The following is a 13,415-nucleotide window of genomic DNA, read 5'->3' as shown; positions in this document are numbered from 1 at the left end:
GGAGGGTTTGAGGTTCAATGGATAGGTTTAAAAAAAATTGTGGCAGCGGACACAATAAGCGATAGCTTGTTTCTAATTATCCCAGAAACATGTTAAATGGTCATGAATAGATGTGTGGAAGTGTCACTGAATGCTATTACAGAATCAGTTATTATCCAGTGACAAAAAGAGTAATGTATTTCCAAGTCAGGGCGTTGTAACAATGTGGAGAACTAGCAGGAGGCAGTTTCCCCGGAACTGCTATTCTTGTCCTTCAAGGAAAGAGTTCACAAGTTTGAATGGGCCAAAGAAACCCAGGCAAGGTGCACTGCAGCTCAAATGATGGAATACAGCAATCATGGTGTACTTGTTTTGGAGTGTTAAACAACTGAGTTGCACTGAGCTGGATGGTGTGAAGCTTTGTTTATTGCTGTAGCCTAGGCAAGCAGTATATTACACTCCTGACCTAAGCTTTGTCAACAATGGAAAGAGTCAAGTCAGTTGGAGAGTCACCTGTTATGGAATGGAATCCCAAATTGTTGCAGCCATTGACTAAATGTAATTCCCAATATCTATCTGGGGTTGTTCAATGAGGGATACCAATGAATGGTGTAATGTAGGGTGAAAGATTTATATTTTATCATTTACTTTTAAGTTTGGATTTTCAATGTGACTGAAGGGTTAAATGATTAATTCACCAGTATTTCTATAGCCATGATGATCCTTAAAATACTTCACAGGCAGCTTGTAGAACTAGAGGTTGCGTTTACATTTGGAGTTTAAATAGCATGAAGGGCATGCAGCAAGTTTTAGCAATTTGAACTTAGCAAAAACACCCATAGGTGGAAAAGTTTTAGATGGGGCAAATTTACAGAAGTCTTCAATGAAGCCGGATAGAGGGGATAAAAATACCTTGGTCAGCAGTTTAATAATAATTCCATGTGTTTGGAATAACATCCTGAAGAGGTTATTTGAAGCCAGAGAACATTTAAGTATAAACAAGTTCCAAGAGGAAGCTTGGATTTTCTGGACTGGAGTGAAAGCCACAGTTAAATTAAGCAAATGCAGGTGCTAGAGAAAGCATTTTTCCTCTGGTATAGGATTTTTACAGGAACACTGAAATCTTTAATGTTGTGTTATATTAACTAGAATAAATCAGACTAGCTACATATGTATTTCATTTACTAAACTTGCTTTCTATTAAAAACCATTCTGCAACATTTAAAAACAAGCCAGGAGACTACCTCGCCAAAACCAAAACCAACAAAATATGATCCATCAAGTCAGATCTCAGTTTGGAATCTGATTTGTTCAGTAATAGCAGCCAGGACCATAATGTCAAGGGAAGACAATTAAACATTGGAGATAGCTAAGTTTGGGGTCAGGATATCACTGGCGTCTCACTGTAGGCCCAAAATTGGAGCTTGGATTGCTTTACCCAAGGAGCTGTGAATGGAACTCCTTGGAATAGGCAAGCATCCCCACCTCAAACTGTACGATGGAAGACAGCTCATTGATGAAACAGGTGACTTGGATAAGATCAATGAACTCTTGCAATGCTCTTGGGTTCAACTTCTTAACAGCCGCTCTGCTTTGATAATACTTCATACCGGAAGGATTTCACTCATCCACAGACTCCAATTTTACTACCACTCAAATGCAGCCCTGACATCAAGGACAGTTACTCTCACCCCTCTCTAGAATTCAGTTCTCATCAAATACACAAAAAGAGCAAGGGTAGGCCATTTAGTCCTTTGAGCCAACTCAGTGATTGAGAGTGATCTACCGTAACACCAAATTTTTGGATCAAGTTGTAATGCGAAATTGTTTCTGGCAAGGCCCAAAATGAGCATTGAAGGTTGTAGGAAGAAAAAGAATAACTTCACCACACTGTTCAACTGCACATCTAGTGGAAAGAGCAAATTGGGAATCATCAACTTGTTTGTGGAGAACCAGCATGGACTCAACTGGTTGGATAATTACTGCAGAGGTTATCATTCTGAGATTGTATATGCAGGGATCAGGGCCTTGACACTAGCAGAAAATAGATTTATTTTCCAAACTGCTTTGAGATTGAAGTGTCCATTACTGATTAACTGCATAAAGGCCACTTGAATGCCACACAGTTGTTTGCCCTAGAACAATTAATTCACAAGAAATCTATGGATAGGTTGAGTAGCCAAGGTCTTTTTCTCAGTATAGGGGAGTCCAAAACTAGAGGGCATTGGTCAAAGGAGAGAGGGGAAGATTTAACAAGGACCTGAGGGGTAACGTTATCATGCAGAGTGTGTTACAAGTATGGAACAAGCGAGAGGTGAAGGCAGTGGGTACAATTACAACATTTAAAAAACATCTGGCTGGGTACATGGACAGAAAGGATTGAGAGCTATGGTTCAAAAACCGGCGGATGGGACTAGATCAGTTTAGGATATCTGGTCAGCACAGATGAGTTGTACCAAAGCGCCTAATGACTTATAGTCGACCTGTGACTAATCTGACTATTCTTTATGAGCATAATTTCAAAAAAAAAAAAAAAAAAAAAAAAAAAAAAAAAAACTTACTATGTTCTCTATTTCTTTCCAATTGGGAAAATCTGCATTCTTCTAGTTTGCCAGGTCTCCTTCAGTGTCAGTGACAATAAACTGTTAATCTACACTCACATAAGTAATTGGACAAAAAAGGGAGGAAATTCAAAAGATCTGAGACCATTAGGTCAGAACACCTTCTGTAACTTGGACCAAAATAGCCATATGGTCAGAGAAGCATCTTTGCTTCATCCTTTCACCAACCTTTAAACAACAAATGCCCTAATCTTGTGATCTTATCACACCATAAACAATTTCTTGAAATTAAGATGTTTCATATCCAGCAATCTTTACATTTACAAAAGATGATCATCCTCCACATCTGCATCAACTGCCTGACCTGCCCATAACACTTTAAAATTGGGTCATCCCTTATGGCTTCTTACTGTTGAAGCTAACTAGTCTGTAGTTACCTGGCTTATCCTTTTGGATTTGAGTGGAATGTTTATCGCCTTATAGTCCTTTGGAAAAAAATTCTGTTAAAATAATTTTGAAAAATTACTTTAAATCACTGAACTGCCTTTGTAGTATAGATCACTGGAGCCTAAGATGACCATATAAATACCTTTGCAAGGTATTCTTGATGGTTGATGTCATTAACACACCTTGCTCAGGTACTGGAGTCCTAAGTCCTATCTTGGCCGTGATCTATAGAAGCAAGCTATTTAATTAACGTTGCTTTTCTTAAATACAATACAAATTTCTTCATCCTCAGTGATCTTACAAGTTTTGACTACCAGCTTTATTTAAAAAAGGTAGGTTTTAGGAAAGACTTTGTTATTACTCTAGTACTGGTTCTTTGTATTTATCTCCAAAAATGAAAAAAGTCTTCAGCCTCGCCCTAATTCAACCAGTAGCATTCACTTCTTTCCTATGCTGTGGTTGAGGGATTCAATTCTGATGTGGGTTGCTGCAGAACTCCAACACTTCTGCAAGATTGAGGATTTCTGCAACAATTTGAAACAGAATTGGAGAAGCATGGAAGGGAAGGAACAAATGAAAGAATTGCTCCATGAGCTGAAGCAAAACAGTACTTTGATAGGTAGGAAGAAGAGTAAATAAACATACAACATTGAGATGAGGAATGCATTAAAAGCAGAAATTTGACAAAAACTTGTTCATTTATTGAAAAAACCAAAACACTTTACAGCTTTAAGCTCCATTGGCAAATGCAATACATACAATATCCACACAAAAAGCCCAGATATCTAAAATAGTCAGAAAATTCTGCAAGCTCCCAGTAGCTTATGCCAGCTGTCTTATCTAAATCTTTTTTGGATCAGTTAACTCACTTGGCAGGATAGCTGGCTTTCAATGCAGCATTATGTCAACAGCATGGGTTCAGTTCCTGCACTGGCCAGAGTTACCATGAAGGCCTCTCCTTCTCAACCTCTTCCCTCACTTGAGGCAAGGTGACCCTTGGGTTTACAACACTACCAGTTGTCGCTTTAAATGAGAGCGTAGCCCGGAGATATAGTAAAACTACAGTTTTACCTTTTTGTACCATGCATTTCATGATGTTTTGTCTATGAACTTAAATTTGATAATGCTCCAATTTGTACTTCAGTAAACTATTTCATTCATCTAGTTGACAGATGTGGTTGAAATGGTTTTTCCATTCCAGGAGAAAGGAAAAGCCCCAAGGTACCAGTAAAACTGCAAGACTCTTGGCTGAGGTATCTGGGAACCTGAAAGTTTCCACACCTCAGTATTTTGACTACCTTGTAAAATTTGAATAGCTGAACTATAACCACTACCCAAAAACTTGGATACAAACCGATTTCCATCCAAACTGAAGTCTCATTTATAAGATTTTCCATCTGCCCACAGCTGTCATTAAATTTAATGCAAATCAACAAGAAATTGGTGCTCAGAAATTATGAAATTTTATTTTAAAAACTATCAGCAAGTAAGGGCAATTTCCTTTTCCTTTAGAATATCTGTGCAGATTCTTTATTGACTGGTGCTGTGTATATCTGCTTTTGGATAAAGAGGATATAGTTCTCATTCCAGATCATAGTTTAAGATTTTAAATTGCTTTGCCACTTTTAGGAATGTTTTGTTTTGCATTGAAAAAAGTTAAAGAAACCTAGTAAAAAATCTCAGTATGAAAAGGGAAAGTATTGATCATTTGGATGGATGAATGAATCCAAACATTTAAACAAATAGTGTGATTCATGGGGTTTGAGAGGCTTCAGTATGACTGCACTCCTCCACAGCTATAACATTTGGCTTTTTCTTAGTCTACCCCAAAGCGGTGGAGAACATAACATTTTAATCTCCAACAACTTTGGAAATAAGGCTAATATTAGAACTGTCATTTAGCCAGGCCAGCCCCTCTACTTTAAATCAATTTCACCACATTTATAAGCAGAGTTTTACACCCAAGTTTCTGCCTAAAACCACACTGTCACAGCTATGTGAATGTCTAGTTTTATTGCTCCTGCCCAACCTTCCAATCCATACAGGCAGTATCTTTCCACACAAAATGAGACTAATTGCCTGCATTCATTTGTTTTTTAATTCAGGAAGCAGTTTAGATGGATTTGGAATCAACTTCACATTTCAAACCGGAGAATAAAGTGCGTGGTCTACCATGCTTACTACAGTTGGTTCAGTATCTTTTATGCTGTATCATCTTACCAGACAAGAGTAGTGGATCTCTCTCTGGGCCTTTCTTCACATGATCTGACTCCCCAGTCAGGGAGCTTTCATCGATCTTCAGGTCATTACCATGAATAAGCACACCATCAGCAGGTAGGAGGTCACCTTAGAAACCAGAAAGTCACAAATTAAGATTGTTATAACCTGAACCATGCAGGTATGCTAGTTATATTAAGTAGATCCATTACTTTGGCCCAGCAACAAGAGAGACAATTTGGTTAACGCTGCTGCCTTACAGCACCAGGGATCAGAGTGTGAGTTCACCCTTGAGCGACTGTGTGGAGTTTGCACGTTCTCCCCGTGTCTGCATGGGTTTCCTCCCACAGTCCAAAGATGTGCAGGCTAGGTGGATTGGCCATACTAAATTGTGCAGTGTTCAGGGATGTGGAGATTAGGCGGGTTATGGAGGGAATGGGTCTGGGTGGGATGCATTGAGGGTCGGTGTGGACTTGATGAGCCGAAGGGCCTGTTTCCACACTGTAGGGATTCTATCCTAATTCAGTTGAGGGGAATTTGCAGATGATTATGTTTCCATTTATCCACTTCCCACATTATTCTAGGTGACGGAGGTGACAAGTTTGGAAGTTGCTGTCGAGGGAACCTTGGCAAAGTTCTGGTTTGCATTGTGTACTAGTGTGAATCATTACCAACAGTAGCAAGAGTCAAGGTTCAGGGTAGTTTTGAGTTAGAATATTGTTCAATCGCAAGTCATCTGACTAAGCATCCATCACACTGAATGCATTGTAGATGGTGGACAGGCTATTGAGATGCAGGGGAGGAGCAACTTACTGAACTTCCAGCCTCTGACTTGCTTTGTAGCCATTGTAACATGGTTTATCCAAGTTCCTCAACAGTAGCAATTTGCATTTATTAGTTAGTGGTGGGATTCAGTAATAGTCATGTAATTGAATGTATAATTGAGATTCTGATGGGAGATGGCCATTGCAAATACTTGCCACCATCAGCCAAAGCCTGAATGTCACTCAGGTCTTGCTGCATGTGGATTGGTACAAGGTAACAACAATAATTAACGCTCAGCACCAAATGTGATTTTAACTTCAGGCCTTAAGATGGAGGCAAGACCAGTGATGAAGCAGAAGCCGGCTGGGCCCTAGGACACAACCCAGAGGAAGTTTTGCACCAATGTCTGGGGAAGCCGATGAATGGCCTCCAATAACCATAACCATCTTGTTTTGTGCAAGACATGACTCCAACAGGAGAACTTTCCCAGAATCCTATCAACTTCAAATAAACAAGGGCTCTTTGATACCCAGTCAAAATGTCAAGGCTGCAACTCTTACTTCGCCTCAAATGAAGTTTTATCCATCTTTGGATGGAGACCAAAAGGAGTCTTGTCAGGACCTAGGTGTTCCTGGCAGAATCCAAACTGGGCACTGGTGAGCAAGTTATTGCTGAACAAGTGTCATTTTGCAGTACTGTCACAGCATTTTCACAGCTTTTGATGACTGCACAGGTGTTTAGAGGAATAAACAGCTAGATTGGATTTGTCCTGCTTTGCAGACAGGACAGAGCTGATCATTTTCCACTTACTGTAGATGGCAGTGTTGCAGCTATACTGGATGAGCGTGGCTAGGGGTGCAGAGTGCCCTGGAGTCCATACCTCAAGTACCAGCTCTGGGGTGTTGATAGGGCCCGAAGCTTCAAATGTATGGCTTTCAGCCATTTCATATTGTGCAGATTGAACCAAATTGCTCAAGACCTGGTATCTATGAAGATCCAGAATGCAGTGATGTCACTACGTTGCCACGACTGAAGATGCTCTGGATTCCTCCAGAGGATGGGAGGATTTGTTCAGCCTTCCCCTCGGCTTAGTTGTTTAATTGTCCATCGTCCCTCTCAACAGGGAGGTATACAGAGCTTTAATCTGTGTTGTGGGATCACTAGATCTATTGCTTGCTGCATGTGTGCTCTGCAGAAGTACCACTGCATTAAAATTTCACCAGGTTGGCATTTTTAAGTATGCCTTAACTATGCTCCTGGCACATTCATCTATACGCATGATCTCTTGCTTGATGCAAAAAAAGTGAGGGATATGCCAAACATCAAGGTTGAACAATTCTGATGGCTTACAGTGCCTCAGACACCCAGTTGAGCAGTCATCTGTTCTAAATTTAGCCCATTCAGCATGGAATTGCCACAGAGGGTATTCTCAATATGAAGAGGGTACTTTAATCGCCACAAGGACTGGGCAGTAGTCCCTCAAATACAGTCATGACTACAGCAAGCAGATTGGTGAGAATGAGGTCAAATATTGTGTTTGCTTGTTGGATCCCTCACCCCCAAATTGTGTTTATGTCCTCCAGGACTTGACCAGTAGTGCTGAGCCATTCCTCGTGGTAGACATTGAAGACCCCAACTCAGTACATTGTGCCCTTGCCACCCTTCATATTTCCTCCAGGCAGTGGTCAACATGGAGGAGTAATGATTTAACATGTGAAGAGGAGCAGTACCTGGTAAATCAGCAAAACGTTTCCTTGCCCATGTTTGACCAGATACTGTGAGACTTCATGGAGTCTAATATCATGTCAAGGTCTTGCAGCACAACTCCTGCCTGACTATTTACCACCTGTTGGGTCTGTCTGTCCTGCTGCTAGAGTGCAATGGTGGTGTTCAAGAGACAGTGTCAAGGTTGACAGATATTACAGACAAACAAGAGGGAGGATATTAAGCTAGAGGGTTCAGAAAAGATTTACCAGGATGTTGCTGGGAATGAGGGTTTGAGTTAAGATACTGGATGGGCTATGATCTTTTTCACTGGAGCATAGGAGATTGAGGTGACCTTAGGAGGTTTATAAAATCATGAAGGGTATAGTTCAAGGTGAATGGCAGGTGTCTTTTCCCTAAAGTGGGTGATTTCAAGACAAGGGAGATATTTTTAAACTGATAGAAGAAAGATTTAAAAGATAATAGGCAATTTGTTGTTTTTTTTAAAAAAAAAACAAAAAAAAAATGAGTTGTGTGGGGAATGAACTTCCAGAAGTGGTAGATACAGGTATAGTTAGTGTATGAGACATTTGGATAAGTACACAAATACATATGACGAATACAAATATTCTGGGATTATGGGCCAAACACAGGTAAACTGGACTAGGTTAGTTTGGGATTATGGTCAGCATGGAGCAGTTGGACCAAAGGGTCTGTTTTTCTGTGCTGCATGACTATGACAATGACTAAGTGTTGGCAAAAAATATTGCCATTAGGGTGGGTTAATAAACAATGATTTAAAATCATTCATTTTAAGAATAAATGGAAAATGAATCTTTAAGTATTCAGTGTTTACTTTTTAACCTCAAGCAGGCTCAAGATGCTGATTATAGCAGACAATTTTGTAAAAACATGACTGAAGCAGCACTGATGCAGAGACCTTATCTGGTGATGGAATCGTGTGACCCTGTACCACATGGAACACACTTAAGACAAAGCAGTGGGGTTTTGTCAAGGATGAGAATGAAGCACAGACTCTGGGAACAAGATGGGAAAAATGATGGATACATGATTGGTGCCTTTACCATTTGTGGAAATGCAAGGTGTTTGTCTAAACAACAGGCAGAATGGTGGCTCAGTAGTTAGCACTGTTGCCTCAGCACCAAGGAGCCAGGTTAGATTCCACCCTGAGGCAACTGCCTGTGGAGTGTACACACACATCTGTGTGGATTTCCTCCAGGTGCTCCAGTTTCATCCTGAGTTTGTTGATTACCAGCCCAGCAATTATACCACTATGCCATTGACACAAGGAAAAGGCAATGCTCAATTAGAAGCTAAATCCTAAATATATGCACACACGACAAATGCTAGGAAGAAACCTGGAGATCACATTGTCTGACCAGGTAAAATAAAAGTTAGCCTTCATGTGCATTTTATTTAACCACCAAGCCCACACATCACTCACTGCTCCCTCCCACTGCCATGACAGTAACATTTTATAAATTAAATTAAAGAATCTTTACTTTGAGCATTATGTCATTAAAATCTTCAGATTCCAGTTTGGTTTATAGAAAAAAATGTGAAAGTAGAAAATTACCATATTTAACTTGTGCAATGTCACCAACCACCAATTCTGCCACAGGAATCTGGATAACTTGGCCACCTCTTATCACCGTGAACTTCTGCTCTTGTTCAATTCGATTTTGCAGACCTCTAAATTGTTTTTCTTTACTCCAGTCGTTGAAAGCTGTAACTAGTACCACACATATAACTGAAACAAGAATTGCAACACCTTCGATCCAACCAGCTTCTGATTCACCTTCATCTTCAACGCTACCTGCTGCTGTACCACACACTGCAGAAACAAGAACAGGTTATGAAAAGAGGGCATAAAGAACCACACACTTATTAGCTCATGTTTTGATATTAATTGCAGAATGATTTCACAAGTACCATAAAAATCAGATTCAATCATTCCAATTGTATTATCACCCAAGTGATGATAACAGAAATACGGGGGACCGGGGTTGGGGGGTGGGTAAGGGAAGGATCACTCCAAGTATAAAAGGAGGTTAACACTAAGACAAATGATTGCGGTAGATCAGCTATAATCTAGCTAAAACAGTTGAGCAGGCTCCACAGCCGAAAGGCATACAACTGGCTCTTACTTCCAATGGCTTTTCTTGTTTAGAACAAAAAAGACAGGAAGTGGTCAATCACCATACTAATTTGTAAAAGTGACAAAGTACCCTCCCTCACAAAAGCTTGAATTCATAAAAATAAAAGCTCCTCATGAAGGCAAATGGATTGGAAATTGTCAAAATTTTGTTCCTTCTCTTAGGAGTTCAAGTTCTACTTCATGGTAGAAGCAACTTGATTTTGCTAATATTCTGCTGTGCCATTAGAGATTCCAGATTTATATAGTTGTCACTTTACAAGGAGTGGTGACTGGGTGTGCTAATATTACAGCAAGATGTACAGGCTCATGCTAAAGCCAAATATACATATCAGGAAGCAACTCAGTAAACAGTTAACTTTTAAGGTTGACAGCCTGTAAGGAGTTCTGTGAAGGGTCTGAGCAACAGGGAGAGGCTGAATAGGCTGGGGCTATTTTCCCTGGAGTGTCAGAGGCTCAGGGGTGACCTTTAGAGGTTTATAAGGTCACAAGGGGCATGGATAGGGGAAACAAAGTCTTTTCCTTGGGGTGGGGAGTCCAAAACTAGAGGGCATAGGCTAAAGAGAGGGGAGGATATTAAAAAAAAAGACATAACAGGCACCATTTTCATGCAGAGGGCAGTGTGCGTATGGAATAAGCTGCCGAAGAAGTGGTGGAGGCAGGTACAATTGCAACATGGATGGGTACATGAATAGGAAGGGTTTACAGGGATATGGGACTAGATTAATTCTGGTTCACTCATGTCATTAGGGAAGGAAACTGCCATCCTTACCTGGTCTGGCCTACATGCAACTTCTGACCCACACCAGTGTGGTTGACTCAACTGCCCTCTGGGAAGTTAGGGATGGGCAATAAATGCTGCCTAGCCAGCGACACCCTCATCCCGTGAATGAATAAAGAAAAGATTTTACTGTTTTGTTCTTAATTCAGATTTCCAGCATCTACGGTATTTCACATTAAAAATATTGTATTTAATTGCAGCTAACAAAAATCTTAAGGGTATGCGCATGGACCTACCAGTTCTCAACGTGTTAGGATATTTGCACTGCAGATGTTTGAAGCAATATTTCCCTTAAAGCAGACTTTTACATAATGGATGGCTCCCCAAGAATAAATATCTGCAAACTAGTGTACAAATTGCAAAGTTACAAAATCAGCAATGGAGCTCATATTTAGCCTTTGCAAGAGTACTTGCTGACTGATGGTTGATTTTTCCCCAAATCTAGGTCTGCAAATTCTGTATGTACAGTGGTTACATACATAATGCAGGAAGTGAAAGTGTCATCTTATAAAAAGAAGGGAGTGGTTTACTGATAACTGCCAATTATTTCAGAACAGTATTTTTCAGTCTAATTTAGCACAGAACAAGTTTACATATGAACATAAAATAGGAGAGGTAAGTCATTTGGCCCCTCAAATCTGCTCTGCCATTCAGCAATAGATCTATTTAGGTTTCAAATCCCACTGTCCAATTACCCTGGACTGAGATAGCACAAACTGCAGATGTTGGAATCTGAGGCAAAAGCAACACAGTGGAGCTGGAGGAACATAGCAGGTCATGCAGAGCAGGAAAGTTGACATTTTGGGTTTGGTTCGTCAGGCCTGCTTCAGGGAGGGGGAAGCTTGGAAATAAATAGGGGTCTGGTGATAGGTGGATGCAAGTAGAGGTAGTGGGGATTGGTCACTGAGAAGGGCAGGGCAGATAGATGGGGAAGAGGAGATGGACAAGTTTCGACATTTCAGGTTTACACCCTTCATCCCAAAGCTGCTCTGGAGATGTGCAAATATCCTCGATCTGTGGGATTCAAAATGAAATATAGTAAAAGAACATTTCTAGAAAAGCTGAACTTGGGCACTCAAAATTAAGTGCATTTTGTCTTAAGTCAAAAGGGGAAAATGTGTTGAGGGTTGTACAACCTTTGAAATTTTCTGCCTCAGAGGGTCATGAAATATTTTGAAGGTGGAGATAGCTTTTGGCTTCCTTGCTTAACAAGACCCTATCCAGGATAGGTCAGGTAGCATCAGAGGAGAAGAAAAGTTGATGTTTCAGGTTTACACTCATCAGGACTGGGGAGGGGGTAGGGAGCTCAAATGAATGGGGATGGTGGGGCTGGGGGAAGGCAAGTCGATGCAGGGTGGAGTTGGAGTTGGAGATTTGGTCACCGGGAACAGTGGGTCAATAGGTAGGAAAGAAGAGGAACAGGTTTTGACATTTTGGGTTTAAGGGTGCAACCGCAAAACCCCGTTTATTTCCAAGCTCCCTTCCCCCTCCCCAGTCCTGATGAAGGTTCTTTGGAGAGATAGTTTTTGGTTTCTTTAAGAAACTATCCAGGATAGGTCAGGCAGCATCAGAGGAACAGAAAAGTTGACATTTCAGGTTTACACCCTTCATCAGGGCTGGGGAGGGGGAAGGGAGCTTGGAAATAAATCCACTTACTTTCCTGCAGCCCCACCACCCCTATTCGTTTGAGCTCCCTCCTCCTCCTCCTCCCCAGTCCTGATGAGTGTAAACCTGAAACATCAACTTTTCTGTTCCTCTGATGCTGCCTGACCTATCCTGGATAGGTTCTTGTTAAAGCAAGGAAACCAAAAGCTATCTCCACCTTCAAAATATTTCATGACCCTCTGAGGCAGAAAATTTCAAAGGTTGCATAACCCTCAACACATTTCCCTTCATTTGTCTTCAAAAATGACACCTAAAATTTTAAGTGCCGCAGTTCAGCTTTTCTAGAAATTGTGCTTTTACCGTATTTTGTTTTGAATCCCACAAATTGAAATATTTGTGTAGGTATTCTGTCAGAGTAGCTATACTTAACAGTATTCACAACATTTCAAACTTAAAAAACTTGCCTTCATTGTCTCCTCCTGGAGGTTTATAGAAAGAAAGGCCTAGTGATATTATGGCTGCAATCTCTAAAATAATTAAGGTGACATCTTGAAGTGCTTCCCACACTAACTGAATAAATGTTTTTGCTTTTTTCGGGGGTATAAAGTTTTCTCCAAAAACGTGATGCCTTCTTTCGAGATCTGCTGGATTTCCAGATAAACCTGCAGAGACAAACCTTTCAGTCAGTTATTTTTAAATTAAAAGCTTCCAGTTAACAGGAGTCAAAAAAGGTGAATTCCTAACAATTGGAAAGCTAATTTCCAAAAGATGTTTTCTACACATGGTCAAAATTTGACCTTGTTAGTACAACCTGCATGCTTCTTAGCACCAGACAAGATTCTGTATGAACCCATTTCAATTTTGGTATGTGCACAGACTAACCTATTATTCTACCAGAATTTTAATGTTAAAAGTTGCAAACAAATAGCTAAAAAGGGAGTGATACAAACCAAAAAGGAATCGAAGCTCCCAAACATTTGATTTACTGTCAAAAGGTGACATAAATTTGGCATAAAAACAAGTGTGTATTAAGCCATGCTTGAAACAATCTAGAAACCCCAGTTTCAAATCCTCCTTACGAAAATCAGATTGGATGTTAATTGCATAACTTATTAGTCAGCATTGCATTCAAATAGTTAGAAACACACAAGTATTGCCCATCCCTCCCCATTTGCACAGT

At 40.4% G+C, this 13,415-nt stretch overlaps 1 protein-coding gene across 1 annotated transcript in view; it reads right to left on the bottom strand.

The window, feature by feature from the left end:
* The window catches only part of LOC109937241 (plasma membrane calcium-transporting ATPase 1), a 58,347-nt gene that overhangs the window by 43,141 nt on the left and 1,791 nt on the right, over window positions 1-13,415 (bottom strand). Inside the window, exons 2-4 of the mRNA XM_048607941.1 lie at window positions 12,700-12,897; window positions 9,271-9,528; window positions 5,208-5,333 (exon numbers count right to left, since the gene is read on the bottom strand). Of these exons, the coding sequence (XP_048463898.1) occupies window positions 5,208-5,333; window positions 9,271-9,528; window positions 12,700-12,897 (582 nt within the window). The remainder of the gene's footprint in view (window positions 1-5,207; window positions 5,334-9,270; window positions 9,529-12,699; window positions 12,898-13,415) is intronic.

The sequence above is a fragment of the Rhincodon typus genome, chromosome 18, assembly GCF_021869965.1.
Source record: "Rhincodon typus isolate 14 chromosome 18, sRhiTyp1.1, whole genome shotgun sequence".
Lineage (NCBI taxonomy): Eukaryota > Metazoa > Chordata > Chondrichthyes > Orectolobiformes > Rhincodontidae > Rhincodon > Rhincodon typus.
Note: the sequence above shows the minus strand (reverse complement) of the source record. Positions and strands in the feature narration are given on the sequence as shown.